At 35.6% G+C, this 24,335-nt stretch overlaps 1 protein-coding gene across 1 annotated transcript in view; it reads left to right on the top strand.

Moving 5' to 3' along the window:
• Positions 1-23,137, top strand: part of SPAG16 (sperm associated antigen 16) — a 34,024-nt gene extending 10,887 nt beyond the window's left edge. The window contains exons 5-10 of the mRNA XM_064452106.1: positions 5,225-5,362; positions 11,033-11,140; positions 12,522-12,639; positions 14,046-14,115; positions 19,057-19,205; positions 20,078-23,137. Of these exons, the coding sequence (XP_064308176.1) occupies positions 5,225-5,362; positions 11,033-11,140; positions 12,522-12,639; positions 14,046-14,115; positions 19,057-19,205; positions 20,078-20,095 (601 nt within the window). The 3' untranslated portion in view covers positions 20,096-23,137. The remainder of the gene's footprint in view (positions 1-5,224; positions 5,363-11,032; positions 11,141-12,521; positions 12,640-14,045; positions 14,116-19,056; positions 19,206-20,077) is intronic.
• The last annotated feature ends 1,198 nt before the right edge of the window (positions 23,138-24,335 follow it).

Consider the following 24,335-nt stretch of genomic DNA (forward strand, 5'->3'; position numbering starts at 1 on the left):
TGTCCATACTTTGCAGAGAAGTTTAAAAATGCAGCTTTGTCTAAATACTCCACTTCCTTCACCACTCTTCATATATGGAATCCCACAGGATGTATGGTGTTTTTTTTTTTTTAATACTGATTAAGAATGATGTGCTAGGAGTGCTGCAAAGTTTGATAGGAGAGCTGAGTTATTTTGGGGCAAAAGATAGTGCTTGTCATAAAGTTCTCTTGAACTACTTTCAGTTACAAGCTTGCTTTGAATCTGCAGGTTGCATTGGAAAGATTCTGAGAAGTGGACACACCTCCCTGAATTATTTTGTAGTCAGTCTTTAAACATCAGAGGTTCAGAGATTTTTTTAATAATGTCTTTTGAAATTGTTTAATTTGAAAATTAGTGAATTTGAAAAGTTAGAAATATCTTATTTTTTCCTACAAAAGCGTTGAAGCTTTTACATTTTCTTAGAAATATTCTCAAATGAGGAAATCATTCCTGTTGTTAGCAAGGCTGTGGTCGTATTAGCGTAGAGCTCACCAATCAGGCGTGGCCTTTAGAATTAATAATGATCTGGTTCTTGATAGCGTAACAATGTGACTTAAATGATTCCTTAGAGAAGCAGCACTATAGTTCTGTATTCTTTTTCAAAAAAAGAACTGATATGAATAGCATTAAGTTTGAAGAAGTTTAACAGTTTTCATGGAAAAAGATAATTAATACTAGACAGATATAAATAGTGACCTTTTTATCAAACTGCAGCTTTCTTTGAAGCACTTAGAGTCTGAATTTAGAGGAATGGCAAAATTCAAATTGCTTTTTCACAGAGCAAGAGCAGGTCTATCTTGTAAATCCTTAGCTATACGTATATTTTCTCTATAAGTAATATTTTTAATTTCAGTAGCATTACAAATGAGTTCAGGATCTAATCTTACTGTATTGAGACTTTTTCTGCATGAGTACCTTATTTCAAAATGTTTCATGTTGGTTTGAAATAGATAATTTACAATATTAATGAAAGTGAGAGCAGATTAGTGTACTCAAGTTCCTCATTATGTATTGGGACGACACTCCTGCTCTCATGCTGTGGTGATCAAGTACTAATGGAATTTAAAATGAGAAATTAATTAACGTAGAGAAAATTTATCAAAAGGCTTGCTTTGAAATAATTGTCTGTCTGAGATCTAAAGGTCACTTAAATTGGACCAAATTATCTGTGTTTATTTCAGAGTTTGAGAAAACATTCTGTTATTCTATCAAGCTGCATAAAATGTCATGATTTGGTTATGTTTTATTTTAATCCAAACCCATTCTTTTTTCCTATGATGTAATGAAACATTTTACTGCACTTGTAGTATTTTCTTTTACTTACGTAGTTTTTATGCGCATACACTTTTTTCTTCCAGTCATTCTTTAAGGAACTTAAAATTAGAATTAAATTATTTTTAGAGTATCTAATTTACCATTAGATTTTCTATTCCTTTGATATATGAGACTTACTAGTGCTTTTGCCGCTTATTAAAGATAGTGGATTGACAGCGTTGGAGTACGAAGTGCAAGGGCTGATCAACTGTAAATTCACGCATCTGACAGTCTATACCTCCTAATCCCAACGAGCTCACTGCTGCTGGCAGCATGCTGCCAGTCTGAGCAGATGAATTGTTTGCTGTTCACACATATGCACAGAGCTATCACTGTGATTAGTTAGTACACTCATTGGGCTGGTAATCTCTGACTAAATGTTTCTAGAGACCTGGCAGTGTTTCAGTTTGTGAGTAAAAGCAGAGCTGCAGCCTAATTATGGAAACATGATTTGAAAATTATTTTCTGTTTGATGTGGTTAAAATTATGAATAAAGCTGCATGACCAAGCAAGGTTAAAAGCTATGTCTGTCTTGTGTATGCCTTGCAAAGATTGCCCGAGTTGTGCATAATGGAGCACATGCAACAAAGCTACTACGTCTTCTCTGAGCATAAGGGTAGACTTGTTAAAAGAAAAAAAAAATTCCTTTTTGCAGAATGCAGAAAATGGATATAGGTTGTGATCTCCGTGTCACAGCTCCCTGAAGACAGTGTAACAATCTGCTTATTTCAGGCCTCTTTGGCCTGGAAATCATGTGGTCACATTAATGTACGTTGTACTCTGAGTTGATAAATCCTGAGAGGAATGAAGGTTATTGGTTCTAGGACAGCATCACACTAAAAAAGATACAGTTTTTGGATCAGAATTGGCTCAGAACACAAGTGAAGTAACCTCAAGTTTGATTTGCAAAAAGCCATGTTCATATACCTACTTTCTTGCCTGCATAACATAACAGGATAATACAAATTTTCTACTTGTATATCACGGTGGATTGGAGGTGTACACTATGGCAAAAAGGTGCTTTATTTTTCTGTACTCCTTTCTTTCTTAGCTTTCTGTTGAAACTGTTTAAAAGGTTATCGGTTGGAATGATAATTTTCAGTAAAAAGCTATTGTAAAAGCTAAAACATGAAATTTTAATCCCTGAATGCATCTCTGAGTTATCCCTGGTAAAGGATTATCCTGAGCTACGTGTTAGTTTATTGCAGGGCCTCTCTGCAACCTGATTCCTTTAGAACACTTAAACTTGAATTCAGTGTAATGTGCACAGTAATCACGTATTATTTTTAGTCAGTCTGCACTGGGTTTTGATCATAAAGTCATAGCTGACCACCTGTCTCTTAGGTTTCCAGATTCTTCGTTAATTTCAAATAGCGATTCAACAATAACAACTCAGTTGTTCTGAAAAGCTTAGAAAAATACCTCTGTGTGCATGGAACTAATTCAATTTGCATCACAGTTCCCTTCTGTAATAGAAAGAAGTGAGAACAATAGCTATTTGGCAGTCAGCTGGGTATGTAGGAGTTCTATAAGTTTTACAGGACTAGGCTGATGAAAGATAATGAGATTTCACAATGCAATTTTGTTGTGTTTTCTATTCCATTTCTGCTACATGCACAAAAGCCTTCATTTTTAGTAGTGTTCTTAGACAAGGGCATAGTGAATTTATTGGTATTAATTGTATTTCATTAAAATTGTCTTTCAGATTTCTTAGCTCTGCTGGAGGCTAAGTTCATCAATTATCCATGTCTGATGTGTCTTCGTGCAGAAATTTGATGGTTTTCATGAGGTGCAGTTAGGGCATTCAGTGGAGAATTTTTTCTGGCAAATAAAGGAGTATGTAGAGTTGCAATCATTCGCAATGCGAAGTGCCCTTAGTTGCAGTATTTCCAATGGGAACTGTACCTGCTCATCAGCTGATGTTTATCTGGGGGTGGGGGTCGGGGGCAGACTAAGCTTCTTTCTTAGTATTAAAGCCTGTCGCTACTGTAATTTGCTTAAGCAAAATTCATTCTATCATCACTTCATTTTCTTCGGACATGTTCAGTTTAACGTTTCAAAAAATCTTTTGTCTGTGGGTGGCAAACATGAGTGACAGCTTGATTCACAGGGATGAGCAATCCTAGGAATATCCACAAATTGCAGATCAGTAGTTGACCATAGGAAGGCATTTGGACATAAGAGTTTCTGAAAATCCCCTTAATTTTTTTTTGGAGAATGTTAAGTAAAAGTTGCTTGTCAAGTAAGAATCCCTTATTTGACAAACACTTTTTGTTTCTGCAACATGTTTTATTGATCTAGGAATACTGTGCTTACTATCTTCAAGTTTCAAATCCGCTTGTGTCCAAGTACAGGAGAAAGCATTTAGTATAATTTTTATCTCTAATTACTGCTGTTCTTTTCATACTTCCTTATTACTTGGAAAAAAATACACAGATTCATTATATTTTTTTACCTGAAAAAGCAAATAATGTTCATATTATGCCATCTAGTGAGTTCCCACCCACAGCATCCTCCAGCCACAGTCAGGATCAGCAGGGAAGAATATTGTGGGGCTATAGACTTTATCTGATATATTTTTTTATAGCTCCATTGAACCTACGTTGAACTGAAATCATGCTACAGTAGTACACAATGTCTTCGTCTTCAGTGGGCCTGTAAGTTTGTACCAACTGAAGGTCTTGCTCTTCTGTCTTCCAGGACAGAAGCAGGCAAAGAATTATTTTGTGCCTACACATACTGGATTCTGGAATTGCCTCTACAATGTCTGCTTGCACAGAAGCTTCTTATGCTTGTGTACATAGACTTGAATCTTGATGTCTTTTGAAATACTTTGACAAATACTGATAGCTTATAATCATTCCTTGAACAAGCACGATTATCCATCTGCAGTTTTTTTTGTGCAGTGACAGTCACATTATTGATCAAATTTAGCTTTTCTGAATACTTTCTAATATCACCTCTTCTTTTGTGTAGAAGATACTCAAGTACTTTTAGTTGCTCTGTATTTAAATGCCTTTAGATTAAGCCTAAAATGAATACTCTCAATACCTACATCCTTTTTTCTGCCTGTTAGAGTATTCTTAGCTTTCATTGACATCCTACCAAAAGATGGATAGTCCTAAAAGATATGAGACTCACTGGGTAGACTTTCTTGCCAGGGGCTATAGAGATTCCTAGACTGCTACACAGCATTACATCCTGCTCCAGATTCTCTTTTACTTTTCAAAATGCAAGTTAGTCTGCATGCTTACTTAAGTAAAGCAGCCTCAGGCTTCTACATCATGGAGTCATGTTTTCTCAGGGGCTGGTAAAATAGATAAATATGATTAAACAAGGAGAGGGCAACATATGAGGCAATGAGGAAGGAATGAAGAAATTTCCCTAGGTGAGCTCTGTATTCCATGTTGAAGATAGCTCATAGAATCGTTCATCCAGGTTATCTGCAGCTTTGTCATCTTATTTGAGTCCTCAAAAAAAAAAAAAAAAAAAAATCCTGCATATATTTGAGCATATGAGATAAAAAGGACTGGAAGTATATACAAATGTTATTTGAACAAGGATATTTTTTTGTGTTGTTTATTTAAGCTATTTGGAAGAAAGGAAGGGAAAGAACGATTGTTTAAATTGAAGTACTGTGTTATACAGGGCATGCCTTTTGACTATTATGAACAATAATACATTTTTGAATGAAAAGCAGTAAAATAGGACACAGTGTGGTGGGGTAGTACTGTTGCTAATTGTTAATGATCATAAAAGGTAGATGTCTCAAGATGATAAATATCTTAGTGATTCTAGTTTAGGTAAATGCTAGCATGAGAAGGGAGACATCAGTGAAGTGCGAAAAGGAAATGTGGAATAAAATATGTCTCTGTTTCTTTTCTGCTAGGTATGAACTCATAGAGAGAGGTGTGTTCGCAGCCAAAGATGGTGGATTGGTGCCAACTGTGTATACCCACAACGAGCAGCTTAAGGCTGAGAATATGTGTTTGAGGAAAAATCTGGAAAGCTATAAACTTGCCGCAAAGTATGTTATTTGGTCTTAATGAAACTTTGATATATGATAGTAAATGGCTAGATAAAGTAAACCCAAGTACTTAATGGAAATAATAAGTTCCTGTTATGCTGGCTGTGCATATTTTTACTTCTAGGTGACATTTGTAATTAAAGTTCAATTTTCTCTGAGCTTCATTGTAAACCTAAATCTTAATTTCTTTTATTTGTATTTACTGGGCTATAGAAAATAATTTTCAATATCCAGTGATGACAACACATTACTGCAAAGAATCATGAGAGTATAATATGTAGAACTACCAAATAGATGGTTATGTGCATTTTGTATTAAAATACAGTACTATTAATTACAGCTACCACAAAACATCAACAGAGGAAAAAAAAATCACTATACATTTATTCTTCGTTTTTATTAATTGCAAAAAATCTATCACTCTGGCCCTAGTGGTAAATGGTATGTCAGCATAAATTGTCATCATTGATTATACTTGTGTGTACATTGTAGTAGCTGATTTTTTACAAGTCAGTTGTACTTCAGCTGTAAGAGTTAAAATACTTAGCCTATATAATGGAGAGATGCAATAATGAACTGTGTGTAACATAGCCTTTTCTGAAGAATGGTACGTCTGCACATGTATGTGTTCATTGAGAATTTAACCTGAGACCCAATAATACACTCATTTTGATTCTGCCAGTGCATAGTTTTAAAATATGGAGCTGTAAAGAAATGTTAACTCCATTTCTTTGATTTTCCTCAAGATTGCTCAAGCTACTAATTTTCATTTAGATTGTTCCTTTATATGAAAAATAGCTACTCAGACCTTAACTATTGCTGCTGATAATAACGATAATAAAATTATTTTCCAATGATAATGATTTATTACATTTTAAATTAATAAATTAATTGGACATAGTCTAATAGTTAAGTAAACAGCTTTAATAATCAAGTAAAATATTGTGTAGTCTAAATACACTGTTGCACTGAGAGACGGGCCATATAGAAAATATTCCTTTATTTTTATCTACAGCTTCCTTGGATAAAGGATAGCTAGAGATTGTGTCCCACTTGAGTGGGAGAGTAAGAAGCAGTAATGCACAGTAAAAGAAAGGAGGACAAAATCTGGCCCTTCTGAAATTTATTATTGTCAGTAGTAATTTCAACAGGCTTTCCTTCCCCCCACCCCCCTTTCTTTTTTCCCTGCCCCTTAGGAAGCAGAACATGCTATAACAAGATAATCTGAGTGGATTATGACTTGATAAGAGTTTTCCTGGGTTTGTTGCATGTCTACGTAATTGTTTAAGAACACAAAGCTCAAACCAATTTCATCGTGGTCATGAATGAGTTGGGTTTTTCCCGTAAGAATGTCTATATACTTTACGGGGTGCCAGAAAATTTTTTTATAGCAGATGTCTAGTTAACAGGCTGAAAGATGACATGATATTGTGCAATAGGAAGAAAGCAGGAGAGGGAAAAGACATTGCCGATATGCTAGGTTCTTACAGGCTATCTGTTAAATAAAATTCCCAACGCTCACTTAAGGGATCTGTGCTAAAAAAAAAAAAACAACAAGCCAAAATCGGATCCATGAACTGAAACCATGCCCTACTTTTTCACGTTCTAGTGTCTAGTAATGAAATCTAAAATAGCAATGCTGTGGTGGTGAACAAGTCAGTCATGTCACCGGTTTGGTATTCCAGAGCGCAGTGGGATACAGGGCAATTCTATATGATACAAGTTATAAGTGGGTAAATTCTGTTAACCGGCATTTAGTGTTAAATGCACTTATTCTTCATGTACCTTGTTAAAACACTATTAAAATCAGTCATCCTCTCTCCACTTGTAGGGAGACCTTGGTTTTTTTACTCTTTCTGCTAATATTGAAATGGAGAATATGTAGATGTAAAACTTGGTTTGTGCTAATGGTTATTACTTCATTTTTCCACCTTTTTTATTTCAAACAATTTTCAAAGTTTTCATTTATACTAATGTTAAAAGCTCAGCGCTTCTGTGAAATTAATTCCACTTGTTTTGTTTTGAATAATTTATGAATTAAAAATACTGTTTCTGGAATAATGGATGAAGTTAAGCATTTCAGCTGTACATACCATGAGTTAGTCTTCCTTTATGTCTTTTGGATAAACCCTGATTATAGTACTCTATGCCAAATCCATTTACTGTGGTGATTGTTAACAGCATTTTTTCCTGCTCATACACTCAATAATTGTAGTTGGTACCCTTGCTATGATAAAGGAAATATTCCAGCAGTAGCCAAAATTATGTGGAGGACAATTTGTATTTTCAAGTATTGTGAGAGAGAATTTACCAGCTTATACTGAAAACAGATTGCCTAAGAGCACTGAAGAAATGCCGATTTGACTGGTTAGAAACCAAGGATTTGAGAGCAAAGAAAAAGTCTCATAATTTGCTCTGTGGATTAGTCAGAAAACTTAATTGTGAGGTACAGTGCTGTGAAGTGTATTTGAAGAAAGCTTTTAATTACATTTGGTATTTCTGAGCTTGGTACTCTTGACAACCATCTTCCAGAAGAGAGATGTTATTTGGGACTTAGGCAGTGTGGTGGCCCAGGATAAATGACTGTGAGCCAATTACCTCCTGCTTTAATGTTATTTAGCAATTGGTGGAAGAGATTCAGTGTCTAGAAGCTAACTGTAATTGTATTTTGGGTATTTTAATACAGCATTTACATGATTGCATGGCAAATAGGTGGGCAAATAGAGTAGATTGCAGACTGTTGGTTACGTTTCACTGTGGCTTTTCATTATTTGAAGAGAAAATCACAATCAGCTTCAATTCCTGTATACATGAGTATGTATTTTTAATAGGTTGTTCAATGTCTGAAAGCATCTTGAGAGGCAATAAAATCCCTGAATGCATACATTAATTCTTTTACTCCAAAGCTAGTGATAGTTATTATATTAAGGTTTAGATATGCTGCTAATCTTTATTTAAATAATTTCTAAAAACAGACACTGTATTGTGAAAGAAATAAAAACTATTTTTACATTGGTTTGCCATGTGACAGTACTTAAGGTATACTTTAAGTGTACTCCTTTCTTTCTTTTGTCTTGAAGGCTACAGTTGAGCCCTGATTGGTTGGTAAGGGATGTTATCTGCTGCAATATTTCTCAAATGGAAGTGTAGATATTCTTTCCAACATGCAAGAAAAATTTGAAAACATCATCTCTGAAAACTGTTAACTCTTACAGCAGACTAGTTAATTCATTGTCTTCAGTGATTTGTGTTATTCAAGCATTGAATATTCTAGTAATATTTACTTGTGAGTTGAAGACAGTAATTTCATAGCAACATTAAACTCTGCCTCTCTGATGATTTAAAATAGTTGGAATCCCATATATTTTGGTGTTTTCCTATGGCCAGACCCCTTTGTATTGCTCTTGTAGTTGAACATGTAGGTAGATGAACTTAATAGTATATTATGTTTATGATTCTGTTAAGTTCTTGAAACATTTAGGAATTTATTAGGTACATGGAATGGAAGTTGCGTACAGTTTGTCTGAGGTTTGTAACTGCGTTCACAAACATCATTTAGGAAGTCTGATATTTGAATGTATCTTTCTGTCCTGATTTTTGTGCAAGCATGCTCACAAATATGCACCCAGTTTACAGCCACAGTAACAGTCAAAATATAAAACAATCCTGGAAATCATATTTATTATTACTGTTAGTGCTATCACCAGCAATAAAATCCTCAGCTGATCTCCTATTTCTGTGCCAAAATCTAACAATTTCTGTATGTATTTCTCCACTTACACAATGAAAAAAGAAATTCCATGCTTTTTGTATTGTGCACCATATTTAAATGCATCTGTTTAATTATGTGGTACATTTACCATCCTTGCTGCTAAATGCTATATAACCTACTTAGAGTAAAAGCATGAGAGTATGTTTTCTAAAACTGTCTTTATTCCAATTAAAATTTTAGGGCTACAATTTGCAGCATGTTGGGGAATAAAGTCCCACCGAAATTCAGTGGGAACGGGGCATGTAACTCTCCTTTGGAAATCCCTACTTGGTTTTATTGGACTTAGCCCTTTTCTGCTATTTTCATCAAACTACTTGCTTGAGAAAAGTTTAAATGGAGAGACCTGCAGACTTTGACATGTATCTTCACTAAAAGAAATACTGGGTTTGCTACAGCTGTAGCAACATCTTTTACTCTTAGAACAAGCCATCTGCTTAGCTCTGAAGGGGCAGGTTTTGTACACCAAATCTTATGGCAAGTCAGATTTTCAGTGGTGTTGTGATGGAGTTGTTTCACAAAACTATCCTGAGACCACTGATTCATTTACCTTTCAAATCTCTCTCTGTTCACAGGAGCTTGAGCAGAATCATAAGCTATACTTCATATCCCACACCGATATCCTGTTACTCTGTTTCACAACTTGTGGTATTTGTGCACATGCATACACAAACTCTGCATGGCCACAGCTCTGGTGAGCTTTTCACAGTGTTAGGGCAGGGGCAGCCTTGCCTCTTTTCATTTCCCTGCCAGCTTTTGCTCAGCTTTTACTGATACGTAGTGGCATTAATTCACTGTGCTCTTCTTCAGGTCTTTCTATCTGTTCCTGCTACAAGCAACAATTAGTATATAAATATACGCGTGTGAATATGGTACTTTGTATAGTTAATAAATATAGTAAATGCATATATAGTAAATATAAATTATTTGTACAATTAAATTCAGTGCACTGGCAGTTATGGGTCTTTCTTCCTGGACCTGTGATTTTGGCATACTCCACTGTCATAGTGGTTTCCCTAACTCCTCAACTCCTGTCGGTGAGGAAACAAGCTTTGTTTTTGCAAAGTGCAAGTATCTAATTTCTGTGCAAGGTAATTTCAAGCTTCCTTTGCAATTAAACAATTAATCTTCTAATCTTTCTATATCAGTAAAGGCAAGAAGAAAAAGTACAGAATATATACAGCGTATTTTATGTTTCTGGAGCAGAGTACCTCAGGGTGTCCTGTGGCTGTGTGTAAAACGTGCTTCGGGAATAACAGATTATCAGTACGTTTGCAATTAATTTTGAAATGGATTCCTTTTCCTTCTGCTGTCATGTACAGGGGACACTTGGGGACAGGCTGCAAGCATGATTGAACAGAGCCTAGAACTTCTCTAGCATTTTATTTTTCCAGAAGCTCTCTAAATTAATGTATTTCAAGGCAAGGATAGTTATACTTCTGTGTTTGTCCTTCTAGCATGTACCATTGTGTTGGGCTCCAGACGCGATGTAGATGTTAGAAAATCAGTATGACAATACACTTACATGTAGATTTTTAAACCCACAGCAGGAATACTGTTTTCTGATCACCTGTAACTTGAATGTGTGCCTCCACAAGCCCCCTTGTTCTTAAAGTAAGGTTGACATCTGAGGTTTATAATGCCAGAATCCAGATTCTATCCAAAGGAACTGAGGAAAGGTAATAGTGAAGAGAACCCATGGTTTTGTACATCAGCTGGCAGCTTAAAGACCTCAAAAGTACATGTTTTCTACCATAGGGCATACTACCAGAAGTTTCCAACTGGGGTACAGTTAGGCATGTACATATCTGAAAATTAATTCTGTGTGTATTTGACATACCCTGATGAGCAATTAATAAGAGGAGACTAACATTTCTCTTACATTTTCTGTTTCTATATAGCAAAGCAAAAGAGGCTTTCCTAAAAATGCAGAAGGAACGTGACTTCCATCGAATGCATCATAAGCGAGTGGTCCAGGAGAAAAACAGGCTTATTTGTGACATTAAAAGGTAAAAAATTATTTTAATTACCATACATGTAACATTAAAGACAATGTCTTCAATTGTTGCCTGGTAATGAGATAATGTTGTGAAATTTGAAGTGCTGAAGTAAAGCTAGCTGCATTTAGTTAGTGTCCTGGTATATAGCAGTTACATTGGACCATTCTGCCATGTCTCTTAAACAATTTCTAATTTTTTTATTTTCCATGGCGTGATATAGCATTAAGAAGTACATAGTATTTCTAATAGTTGAAAATACAAATAAAGTTTTCTTTACCCAGATCTTATTCCGCAAATATGTAGTGATTTCTGGGTTTAGATCTTTCGTCCATTTTAAGGGTAACTGGGGTCACACTGAGTTCAGAACCTTTGCATTCATGATTTCCGTAGCTGGTATTTTCTGTTCTTTCACATCTTGAACTTCCTATATGAAATTTGCTATGCTGCTTTGGTTGCAATTAAGCCCAAACTAGTCCGCTGGTACTGAGTTATAATAGTTTATGTTACAATATTTTATTCCGTAATTTTGTCATTCTGGAATTCTGTGAGTTTTCTATTACCTGTTTTGCTTCTTTCCCTCCATGAGTAGAACTTTTATATCGTCCACCTGAAGATTGCTGGGCCAGGTGAAAGAGTTGAGTTTAGAATGTCGTCTTTGCACGTGTTCATGCCAGCACTTGTTTTAAAATAACATTGGGGAGTGGCTTACATCTGCAGGTCCAAACTCACAGAATTTTCGCTTGTCAATATTGTTATCAATAAAATGCATGTGATAGCAGCTACATCTTTAACCTTGAAATCCCTATGTACTAATGCAAGGGGGAACTATTTACTGACTTCTCCTCTGTGTCAGCTTTTTGCAAAATGCAGTATTTTTGAAGCTTAGTGTCCTGTGTTTCTCTTGAGAAATTATACATCTAACTTTTAGTTGTTGTTAAGAATGAAAATGGTTAAGTATTCTAAATGTAATGTGCAGTGAAGAAAGAAACAGTAATTGTATTACGATTGTTTTGTCTAGATTAGGATCTTAGTTGGTAGTTGGATAATAGCTGCAATTCTTTCTTCCAAAGAAATATCATCTGTCTACAAGAAAACAGAAATTAACAAAAATAAATGTGCAGTATGTGTATGAAGGATTATGAACAGATCAAAACTGATGGATTATTTTAAAAGATATGACTAAACAACCTATGAAACCTCTTATTGATCTGATTTTTTTCTTCTTCTTCTGGTATTCCTATTGGGTGGTTACCTACTAAATACCTTTGTCTCCTCTGTGTTGACCTTTTGGCACTTCTATTCTTTTATTTGGGGGTGAAAAAAGTTACACAGACAGAAATCTCTGGTTTAACTCATGTTTGAGGCATCATTTGTCCTTCCTTGTTCGCAGGCTGAAGGCACATTATGCGTCATATGAACCAGTGCTGAAGCAGTTGACTGAAAAATACCAGACTACACTGAGACAGAAAACGTTAACTAGTTTGGAGAGAGACAGAGCAGTTGGGCAGGTAAAACTATGGTGAACACCACTTGCAAAGTTGTAAGGAATGCTTTGGGTTTTTACTTTGGTAAATACATAGGATATTGCTGTTAAAGCAATTCACTTATTCAATAGATTGAAGCAGAATATTTTAGTGAGTCTCATGTTATTTGGTGAAATGTTAATACTGAAAGTATGTGAAACTCAGTGCCACAAAGTAGTAGCTCTCGGTCTGTACTTGCTTGGTGCTGCCCCACGTGAGTCAGCAATGTTCAGACCCTGTTATACTTTCAGTGTAGACAGCTTGAGGGAAGGCGTGATATTCCCACAGAATCATATGCTTCCATCTATGCCTTTAGAAATCTCTAATTTTAACTTTCTTTATTACTCTTTTTTTTTCCCCCTAAATACATATCTAGGAATGAGCTACTAGTTTAGGAAAAAATACATTAAGATATCAGAGACAGTTTTTCTGTCTCATGGGTGGAATAACAGACCAATATTTTACTCCTATAATCTTATCTGATGTATAGATTGGTATACTTGGTATTCAGCCCCTTTAGCAGGAAGTACTATACGCACGGATAGGATGGATGAAGAACAGAAAATTACTTTGCATGTGTTTAACCAGTAGGTTTTTTGCTCAAAAAAAGGAGGAAAAAAAGATGGAAAAAAACCTTCCCAAATGCGTTACATTTCAGCAGTAGCATCAATTATATGTGGGTAATGTGAAGGGAATTTACCATGCCGGCACTTTCTTCTAGTAGTCCTTATCTCTTGTTTCCTCCTTTCCTCTGCCTCCAATTTTTCTCAGGTCACCTGAGAGCTTACTTTTAAAAGACTGAGGATTATATGTTTGAAATTTCAATAAGTAAAAGAAAATCTCCTGTAGGAAAAAGCAAGGTTACTGTCCTTATCCAGTTATGCTGAATCAGGAGTACAAAACATAACCGTTTCAATGCTATGAAATGTCAGGAACATACGTAAGTCCTATTTGGTTATGAGCTGTATGCATTGTGGAGTGATGGCTTTTTTGTAACGCATAATGCCATATTTTGTGGCATTTTCTTGTAACAAAGTTCTGTGTTATATTGTGCCATTAAGTTAAAGATCAATGCAGTGGTAGCAGTGGTTAAAAGATGATGGTGCAGTAAGATCTGTAGTATTCTGTCTGCATTGTTTTAATAGAGCTGTAAAAATATTTTGAGGTATTCTGGAGGCTTGCATTCTATCACATTGTTTCACTGGGCCTCTCCAAAACCTCAAATTAGGAGTAATGTTTATAACACAGACAATAATCAGCAAAGCAAAAAATTATAGATGGAATTTATTACTTGAATAGCCAAACACAAATGCTGTGCATTTTGAACAGACAGTTCAAAAGCAATGTTTTCGTATTATGTCTTCTTGTTCTCTCTTTTTTTTTTAAATCAGGTTACAGGCTTGCAAGCCACATTACAAAGTTTAGAGTCTGGATGTGCTACTCAGATTCCTGTGACAAAAGGTAAAATATCCCCATCACCAAGCTCAGACTGGTTATAGGTTTTTTGTTGTTTTGATGCATTTCAAAATCTGGTGTAACAGTAAATTAAAACTACTTGCACTATAAACATTTTATCAACTGTCGTGGTGACAGAGCAGCAATTTTATCATTTGAATATTTATTCTAAAATGTATCCACTAAGGACAGTGAGACTGCTCATAGCAATATGGAATATGTGACTAATTATGGAAGGACTTCATTCTAGAAATCTACTTTGTGTCTGATTTTATTGTATCTACTAATACTTTTTTCACGTGAGCGTTCGTGTTATATACTTTCTTCCTATAAGAAGGTATATATGGTGGTCTGGAAACAAACTTCTCAGCCATGTAGCTGACCAGATATCAGATATTACACAACTTCCAGGTGAAGCATTTGTTGCAATTAGGACATTTTTTATATCTGTTTCTTTTGTGGTTTTTTTTCCAGTGTGTTAAAGGCCTAAACTTACTTTTTCACTGGTAATATCACCCAGGTAAAAAGCTACTGAGTTACCCCCAATCAAGTTTCATTAGTTCCCACAATCATTGTATAAAATTCCTGTAGGAAAGACAAGGCTGAGAAGAAGAATAGTAGCCACATAAACTTTTTCTTTCTCTTTGGATTTGTAGTTGAGTGAAGAGGACAGCAAGCATTTCCTTGACTGTTAAGATGGTTTATTTATTGTTAATGCAGACATTTCACCTACCGGCCAGATCTTTGCTACTGCCTGCTTGTTATGAGCACAACACATTCTGTTTAATTTTTTCCTTCAAGCTCTAGCTAATGTAGAGTGAAGCAGTTGGTCTCCTAAGTTGTCGTGAATTGCTACAAGCACTGGACTGATATCTAGTTATCTGAAACATACCCCTAACCCTAGCTCAGGTCTTGGTTTCCATGCAGCAGTGGGAGGCTTACATAGCTGAGGGGTCCTTGGAGCACACCCTACTCCTTTCCTAAACTACTGTTTCATTAAGAACATAGTTGCTTTCATTTCTGGAAGAACCTTGAAGGGTTATGTAGTCTTACCCAGTATAAACTAAGCTATAATTTTAATTTGGTGTACAAGCAAATAGCTACTAAACTAATAAATTCTATAAATAGAGACTTTAGATATGTTAATACAGTGAAATACTGAGGTACTGGTAGCAAGCCTCTTCAGTGTTCACAGTCCAATATGGTTTTGGATTCTGATGCCTTTTTTTATGCATTAGTATCGTACTCCTCAGCAAGGCACATTTCAGGTCCCCAAAATACATTTCTGTGGCTGTACGTACTGGATACGCTTTGGTACAGTCTTTAAATCTTGTTACAACTAAAAGTATAAAACTCTGCCCCACTAAGAGCACAGTGCTCATTTTCATCCCGCTTCAGGTAGGGAGGTAGAGAATAAAGTTTTTGTGTTATTTCAGGGCATATAGCATTCAACTTCTCATTATATTCATATTTGAGGATATATAGTGTGGGTTCTTCCCCCCATGCTACTGTTTTACAGTATAGATGCCCCATCTGTCTCTTTTTTGTATTTCACATACTTTCATTTGTTTGAGCGATTCTAAAAACCACTCTCCGGCTGTTCACAGTACTTGTTTATTCTCCAAAAATCTTGAGAGCAATTTATAATACCAAAAAGTGGGAGCACTTTATAAATAATAATATAAAAAAAAAAACAACACTTTGTCGCCAACACAAATTAAGCTCGTCAGCCACCCATGTGCTTGTACAAGCCTTAATTTGCTGTATCATAAATTAAGTGATATTTCAGTTCACTTATTTCCAGTGCTTTGTCCTCTAATGCTACATAATTTTTATTGCCCTTTGTAGGTCATACTCATGTCTCAGTGGGTGATATTGTCTCTTAATGAGATACTTTCTGCTGCCTCTTGAAAGACGATCACGTTCTTTGCCTCTTGAATTCTTATTTGTGAAACAGTATAATCAAGACCTTGAGAAGCAAGCAGTGCATAGATACTGGAGAAAGGTTTGCTGCATTTTTCTCTAAATTTAAGTTCTTAATTTGGAAGGAACCAGTGCTGTTGGACTTGCAAACCTCTGCTGTAAGGAGAGCTACAGCTGCATTTTTTTCAGTTGCTGTCTATTCAGGGCTCACTTTTATGCATTAGTACATTGGTACATTGTAATTATAAGGTATTGAACGTTCAGATTGGCAAGTTATGATTTGCCAAGGTAAGATACCCTTTCTGGCCAGCTGTCTGATTTCACTGCAGTGCAAAGCATGAAGGAATGAGAAAGACTTTTCCCAGCAGGAGGAGATTGCACGTCACTGTTCCTTGATGCTTCTGTCCCACAGCCTGACTTGACCACAGAACACCTGGAATGCTGGCTTTGGCTAGAGGGCACTGAGAGTGGCTTTTAATTAGTTTTGGGTTTGCTGAAGTGCAATGAGGTCCTGCACATCCAATTCATTGTGGGTTTGTTTTTTGTTTGGGGTTTTTTTGAGGGTGTTGTATAGTGCATAATGAAGAGCAAAGAGAAGGTTTGCAGTATTCACAATGTGTTTGCATTGTAAATTTGTATCTGGCGGCTAGGTAGAAAAAAATTAACAGCAGTTAATTTTAGGACAACTATTCTGGACTTATTACTTAAGCATTTGATGTAGCAGCTTTCAGCCTGATGCATTTCAAACAATTGAAGAGGACAGCCTCCACAATATAGAGCATGTAACTTACTAGGTTTTTTTGCTGTCCCACTGCCAGAGGCTGCTGTTTAGCTTTGCAAACGGTGCTTTGTATACAATTCCTTCAAGAGAAACTTTTCTAATAGGTGTTAGAAGTTAGAAGATTAAGTTTTTATTTCTTATTTACTTACCTTGCTTGTTTAAAGTTGATATGAAGGACATTTAATAGCTGGAGAGGAACTAGATAACAGTTAGGATTAGGACTCAGCCATCTTGTAGACTGTTTTTCTGTCCCTGCTATGCTCACTCAGAAGCCAGCTCTGAAAGAAAAGTTGTATCTTGAGGTCAGATTATTTTTAAAAAGGATTGGGTGTTTTGTGTAAGAAGATTTGCATTAAAAACTGGTTTTGTTTTTGTTTCAAATCTGGTTGTCCCTGATGTGGTAGCAAGATCATACATAGCGGGATCTAATTATCAAAGAGAAATAACTGGTCTTTTTATTTAGGTTATTGGTGTATATTAACAGAGCACTTGCACCCTTGCTTATGGATCAAGACAGTGTTAAGTGGCGCTCTGAAAAAAGACCACTTTTGCCTGAAGGAATTAAGCAAAGTTGATTGTGGCTGGCTTGTAAACCTAAGTGAATGCTGCTATAACAACTGGTTCTAAAAAAGTGTTCTAAAACTGTTGCTTGCTCCGTACATTTCTTCTTTTCAGAAAATACAACAGCTGCTTATTTATTACCCAATTATATTCAAAAGTTGAACTCAATGAGTTTCTTTACTCATGGTTGAATTAACTCATTGCTAAGACTGTTAACTGTGCTTTTTCTTTTCTTGATCTGATGTAATTGCTGTTAGAAGGTCATGAAAAAGAAATTTTAAATGCACCAGTTGAAGTACTTAAACCTGGTTGTCTCCATTCCATCTACAGTGCAATCAGAATAGAAACTCTGTAAACACAAGCTGTTGCCATCTTAGTGCAATTGCAACAGTTCTTAAGAACTTGTTCTTTCTTTTTTTTAATGGTTACTGACTTTTTAAGCTCTTCATCTATCATAACTCTGCTGGTTTATAAGTATGTGTATTTCAAAACCACCAACATATCAAATACTCCATGAGCGACGTGCTAGTGGGTAGCAACTACTGAGTGAGTAGAACGTGTTTGACACACAAACCAATTTTGCTATACACATTCTTCAGAAAAAGTTATTATTCAGGATATTTGGGACAGTAGCATTAACTTTTTAAAGCAGTGAGAATGCAGACATTTTGTTAGACCAGGCACATTTGTTTTGCCAGTTACAGTTTTGTGTTTGCTTGATCTGCTTTTTTGCCTCAGGAGGGGAGAAGGTGGGATTTTTTTTTTCCCTTTTAAGTCAGGAAGTTTGCATTTTGGTGTCAAGGTCTTAGTAAAACTATTTTACAGGAGCAAGCATTTAGAAATGCATAGTCTAAAGTACATTTGTTTCAGTTTGGATTTTAGCTGTAAAATGTGTTTTTGGATCCAAGATTTTCTCAAAGAACTGGAGGGGTGTAAGTTCCCAAATCCTGTTGGAATTCAGTATTCCATTCTTTTTCCTGTAGACCCATGTATATGCTACAGGGCATTGCAACAAGATACGGGGATCACAAGGGACTGTACTGGGTTATGTGTGGGCTGCCAATAAAAAAGAGTGTCAGAGAATAGCATCCTTTCTGCCAGGTCATGGCAGATGTGTTGTACTACAGACCACATGTGCTATACTGTTCCTCATCTTTCTTTCAGCCTATTCTGATGATTTACAGCTATGCTACCTGCTTAGGATTTCTTTGAGTTAACTATTCATAAGTAATTCCTTGTTTGAAAGGTGGATTGGGAGAAAGTGCAGGGAAGCAAAAGGGAATGCAGGCTGTAAATCAGAATGATGCATTGGTGGTAGATATTGGGTAGGACGCAGTGAGTTGTTTCTCCTGGCTTTGACGGAAATGAAGAATTGCATCCATTTTACTGTGACTCTCTCCTGTACGGCAAGATTTGAAATCATTGCTGCATTTTGGGGGTAAAATCTAGGGTACCGTTAGGTAAGCTGAAATAGATCACACCAAAATAACTTGTGGAGCAAAGTTATATGTAGTCTTAGAATACTTTATATGGATGGCACAGTAACCTGAATATCTTTTTATTTAAAGTGGTGTTTCTTTTAGAATTTCATGTGTATAGCTAATATTAAGTAAAGAGGTATGTTCTAGAAGAGTAAGTAGAAAATGCATTCTAATGGTATTTTTGTTTGTTTTATTTTATAGCAGGCCACAAATGTCAAAGGAAGAAACGGGTGGAAGGTCCCACCCAGAAAGCCCTTCGGGAAGCCAGGCAGCAAAAAATTGTTGATGCTGAAAGCAATTCATGTGATCCAGTCAAAGATGCAGAGAAGATAGGCAAGAGAGATCCAAAGGTATGCAGCATTCTTTGCAGTTGCTCAGTATCCAAGCTAAACTACACTTTAAACTTTTACTAAGCCGTGGTAAAAAACACTTGCCCAACATGACTGAAAGAAGTCTGTCACGTAGTGACAAATGCTTAGTAAAAGTCAATAGGACAGGTAGGTAACAGGTTTTTTGTGTTTTTAGTATGAGTTTCTATTGCAACTAATTTTTCAGGGAATAATAGGTACTTTGATTAGTTGAAGCTAGCAAGTTACTTCGCAAGAGTCTGTAGTCACCCAGCAGAGGAAGAGCGCTGGGTGTAAATGCTTGTTGCTCTTTATGTTTCTTTGGTAACTGGAGAAATCCTGACCTATTCTGTAGTGCTTGCAAACTTTTCAAGCATTTCAGCCTGTGTGTTTCAGCTGGGTCTAAAAGGTGTAACATCTGGGAGACTAAAGGCAAGGAACTGATGATTTCTTAATAGTCAATGCAAGTTTCTAAACTTGAGTATACCAAAGGTGTGTTGCTGTTTCAGTTTGGAAGTTGTGCAAAATCAAAATTAATTCCTGATTGAAATTTTTTTATTGTTGAAAGGATTTTTTTTTTTACTTTATTCTACTTGATTTATTTCTTGAGGTTGCATTTTGGGACTATGTAAGTGTTTTTCCAAATCAAGGTAAACATTCTAATATCTAAAATTTCTTAAGCTTTTAAAACTGTTACACTGGCTTGTTTTTGTTTGAGAACCACAGAGTTTAGACTGTGTTTTTTTGAGAAGAAAAAAAAGCTTTAATTTACATTGACATAGTCAGAATGAGCTTCAGTATTTCCTTTCCCCTGTCTCCACAAGAATATGTCCATGGTGATTTATTTTTTATATGTTTCTATCTGTTTTTTGCAGGGTGTTTCTTCTGTCTGACACTGGCAGTGCACCTCTCCTCCTGACAAGCATAACATTTTATTGGTTTTCATCCCTTTTTGTTCTCCTGAGCCTCCAAATAAAGAAATAAATCTATATTCTGTTGCTTCTCGCCACATACTGGAAATAATTCTCTGTACTATCTCCTCACCTATTAGTATCTGACTATTACTGAGGCACTTGCTGGTCAGTCCATCTCCACTTTCCTTGTTCTTCATTCAGTGGTTGGAAACTTCCATCTTAGACTCCTATAGGTATGTCATCTTTTCGTTTTGACTTGCGAACAGATGAGCATTTCTTGGCTTCTGAAATCTTATTTTTTGTTTCTATTTCTACTGAAGTCATCAGGATTTTTATAGTTAACTGCAGCAGAATATGTTTCACCCCCAGAATATATAATCTCTACACAGGTAGTATGCCTGTCTTGGCTCTTCCTTGTTCTTTGAAATTCATGAGCACTGTTAGTTGACTGGTGCTGGCAAGCACCTGTGTTTCTGCAGATCTTGTGCTTCCCAAATGAGTCCTACCAGAGGCCCTGATGTCTTCATTTAATCAATAGATTAGAAAACTGGAGTAGCTCCAGAAATAAGGCATCAGAAAATATGGGTATGTTTCAGTGTACCAGATTTTACCATGGCTAAGCAATAATTGAAAACTTCAGGTGTGAGACTAACATGTTTTCCGACAATGGAACAATACCTTTTTTTCACTTCAAATTTCCTGGATCTATTATTTCTAAAGATTTCTTTTCCCCTAACAAAGAACGCTACCATAGTTGCCCATGTGAATTGTCCTATTTTTTAGGCTGTTAGAAATAAATGGCAGAGGAATGATGAGTGTGTAGAAGGTGAAGGGGTGAGATAAAATTGTGTTTAAGAGAGGTACTCACCGAACTCTGTCTCATAGTGCACATTTATTGAACTACAGTTCTAATGAAAGTTATTTTTTTAAAATAGTGCATTCTTACTCAACAGTTTAGTTTTCTGAGTATTTGTTCCAGTCTAAAGGATTAGGTATAAATGAGTGCATTGCCTGCCTTAGGTCATTTTATGTGATATTTGGAGTCAAACTGGTGTGGTGCCTCACCTCCATTGACCTATATCAAAAGATCTTTTAAATTCTGCTGTGTCTTACGTGACTTATATTCTTTCTTACAATGATTCAACATGGCAATGTCTTTACTGAAGAGTGTACCATAAATAATAGCCTTGTTCTTATTTACAGTAATGAAAATAACACTTTAAATGTGTGTTTTGAGGGGGTAGAAATCATGTAGTCAGATTAAGATTGCACTTCATTTAAGTTCTCTTTATATCTCAAAGGAAGTAAGGGTCAGAGCATAAATTGGTCAGTTCCATGGAGTTCAGGTGGGGAATGTATAGAAGAAATAAAGGCAATTAAAAATCATCTATTCAGACAGTGCATTTATGACAGAATAGAGAAAAAGAAAACAAAGTATGGGAAATAGATGAAAAATCACTTTCAAATATTTTTTACCTCTTCTCAGTAAATGTAAGTGAACATTTAAAGCTTACAAAAGTTCAGAGTGGACAGTTTATCCAATCTTAAAATTTAGGTATTTGGATTATATCACGTTCAGTAAAAAGCAATCATATTGTCATGAAATTGTATCCTTGAGACAAAGTTATAAATGTTTGTATTAACTGTACAGTTGCATAGGAGTGAACTATGGTGATGAAGATGATTTAAAATCTTTTCTGTGTCTTGTAGCTAAATACTGACCTAACAAATGCCTGTGCTTACTTTTAAGTAGATGCAAGTATGACTCATAGCTGAACTAGAACATTTACTTCAAGGACAGACATATATTGTGCTGTTGTAATATCCTGTAAAAGCTGGCATGGAATTTAAAACCTAAGGTCCCTTTGGTATGCAGTTTATCACTGAAACAGTGAAAAAGCAACGGGAATTTTTCTGGGAGAGAATGTATTCTCCTGATTTTAAAATCTTTGTTACAAGACTCAATTAAATTATATAGTAACAGGCAATTAGGCTAAACTGTTTACATATCTAGCCCTTAATAAGCCAGTATCAATAGCATAAATATTCTTAAATTAAGAATGTGCATAGAGTACTGCTTTAAACATTTAAATTAATTAAAATGCACTCACAGGTCATTAAAATTGTGGAGAACCTTTGATAATGTGATTTTCATTATCTTGTTGAAATATACTTTTTCTACTTTTTATTCTCTCAGGTTCCTCACAGAGTACAGTCTGTGATTGCTTTTATTAGTTATTAGCAGGGAAATTGTAGCTTCTTTGTTTGGTAAATTCTGTTTTCACATATAATGTATTACAAAGCAGTTTGATTTGGTGTAAAACTTTATCAAAAGGTGCATTGGACACTTCTGGAGTTGACGCGTTATCTGTTTCTGTGGAACAGATTTTGAAATTATGGCCAATGGTATATTAAAAAAATACATAAGTAAAATCCAGTGATCATACAAACATAATAGCTTTTGTAATTAATAAGACTTTGGGACGAAATATCACATGTATACATGTGTAAAACCCAAGTTTCTCCTCAATTCTGTGGAAGAAAGATTTCAAAATTTAGCAGAACTACTGGCTTTGTGGTCTCAGAGGGGAAGCTAAAACTAAATGATTACTTAATCAGACTATTGATCTTGAATATAAATGAATACAGGCATATGGGGACACAATTAGAAACACAAGGTCCCAAAAATAGTTAGGTAGGGCCGTAAATGAAATAAGCAATCATTTTGTATTTGTAGTAAGGTTACTAAGAAAGCACTGATTTGACATTGAAGACAGAGAAGATGACAGGCAGATAATACTGGGAATATTTATTTTTACGGTCCTTCACTGGTAAATTAAAACTCCAGACAAATAGCTAAGAAAATTAATACCAGTTACAAAGATATAAGACTGCAGTCTAAAGAAGGGAAAATATAATGCTTGTCTTTCAAATGAGATAAAAAGTAAATGCTTAAAAGTTATAGACTAGATGGTGTACTCCAAATTCTTTGGGAATTTATGTTAAAAAAAAAAAAGGAAATTTTACTGAACATCTGGAAGAAACCTGGAAAAGAAGTAATAGTGAACATGAAAAAAAAATGTTTTAAAGCAATCTAAATTGCATATATAGCAGGATAAGAGGTCTCATAGAAGAGATAACATAGATGTTGTAACTTCCTTATTCTTAAGATATAAGAATTTATAAGATATAAGAATTTTTATGTTTTTGATAAGGCTTTGGGACTGTCTCACAGATCATTCCTTTTAGCAGCTCTGGAAATCTGGCCTGATGGAAACTTTCCTAAATTAATGGAAAACAGATAGGAAATTTGCAGATATTGTGAATAGGCTTTTGCAGGGATATGTTGTCATTAATGATCTGGAGAGTGGAACAGAAATATGCTGACTAAACTTGCAGACCAAGTGAACTGTGTTTGGTAGGGGTGATGATTTTAAAAAAAAGTCATCAAACGTACAAATACCAAACAAGATGATGAGAAACAGTTGATCAAATCACTTTTATTTAGAATAGGCTCTAGGGTTTGTTGTATCAAACAAACTTAGCATGAGTCAACAGCGACATGATATTGCAGAATAGCTGAACACCCTACTGCAGTGTAAACCAGGAATATTGTATGCAGAATGTGGAATATTCTTCTTGCTTTGTTCAGCTGGCATGTAGCTTTGGCTGCTCTATTGTGTTCAGTTTGATCGCAGCTGTTTGGAGACAAGTGTAGCATCTACAATGGAGCAATAAGAATTATTAGAAGGCTGTGAAACAGGACTGTCAAAGAAAAGGTGAAAAGTGAAATTGTGTGATCTACAGAAAAGGGCACTAAGCGGAGACAGGATACATCCTTAAAATCTAAAAGAATTGTGTTTAAAAAAACCCAAAACTAACCAAATAACCCCAACAACAAAACAACCTGTTAGAACAAGAAGTAGAAATCCAATAAGAAGGATTCAGATTACATATTAAACAAAATTTATGGTAGTAAATATAGTGAAGCATTGGAATAGATTGCCTAGGGAGTCTGTGTTGCTGGAATAGGATAGAGAGATTTTTCTGAGGAATAACATAGGTGCAGTGTCCCCGTGAGAAAGTGGGTGTACTGATGGACCAGCAGAGGATCTGTTTCCCTGTCTAGCTGTCATTATTAGTTTGATTTCCTCCAAAAAAATTGTAATTACGGGAAGAAACTTTCTGCCTTGCCCTAAAATAGCAGGCCACTTCTAAA

The sequence above is a fragment of the Phalacrocorax carbo genome, chromosome 5 (assembly GCF_963921805.1).
Source record: "Phalacrocorax carbo chromosome 5, bPhaCar2.1, whole genome shotgun sequence".
Taxonomy (NCBI): Eukaryota; Metazoa; Chordata; class Aves; order Suliformes; family Phalacrocoracidae; genus Phalacrocorax; species Phalacrocorax carbo.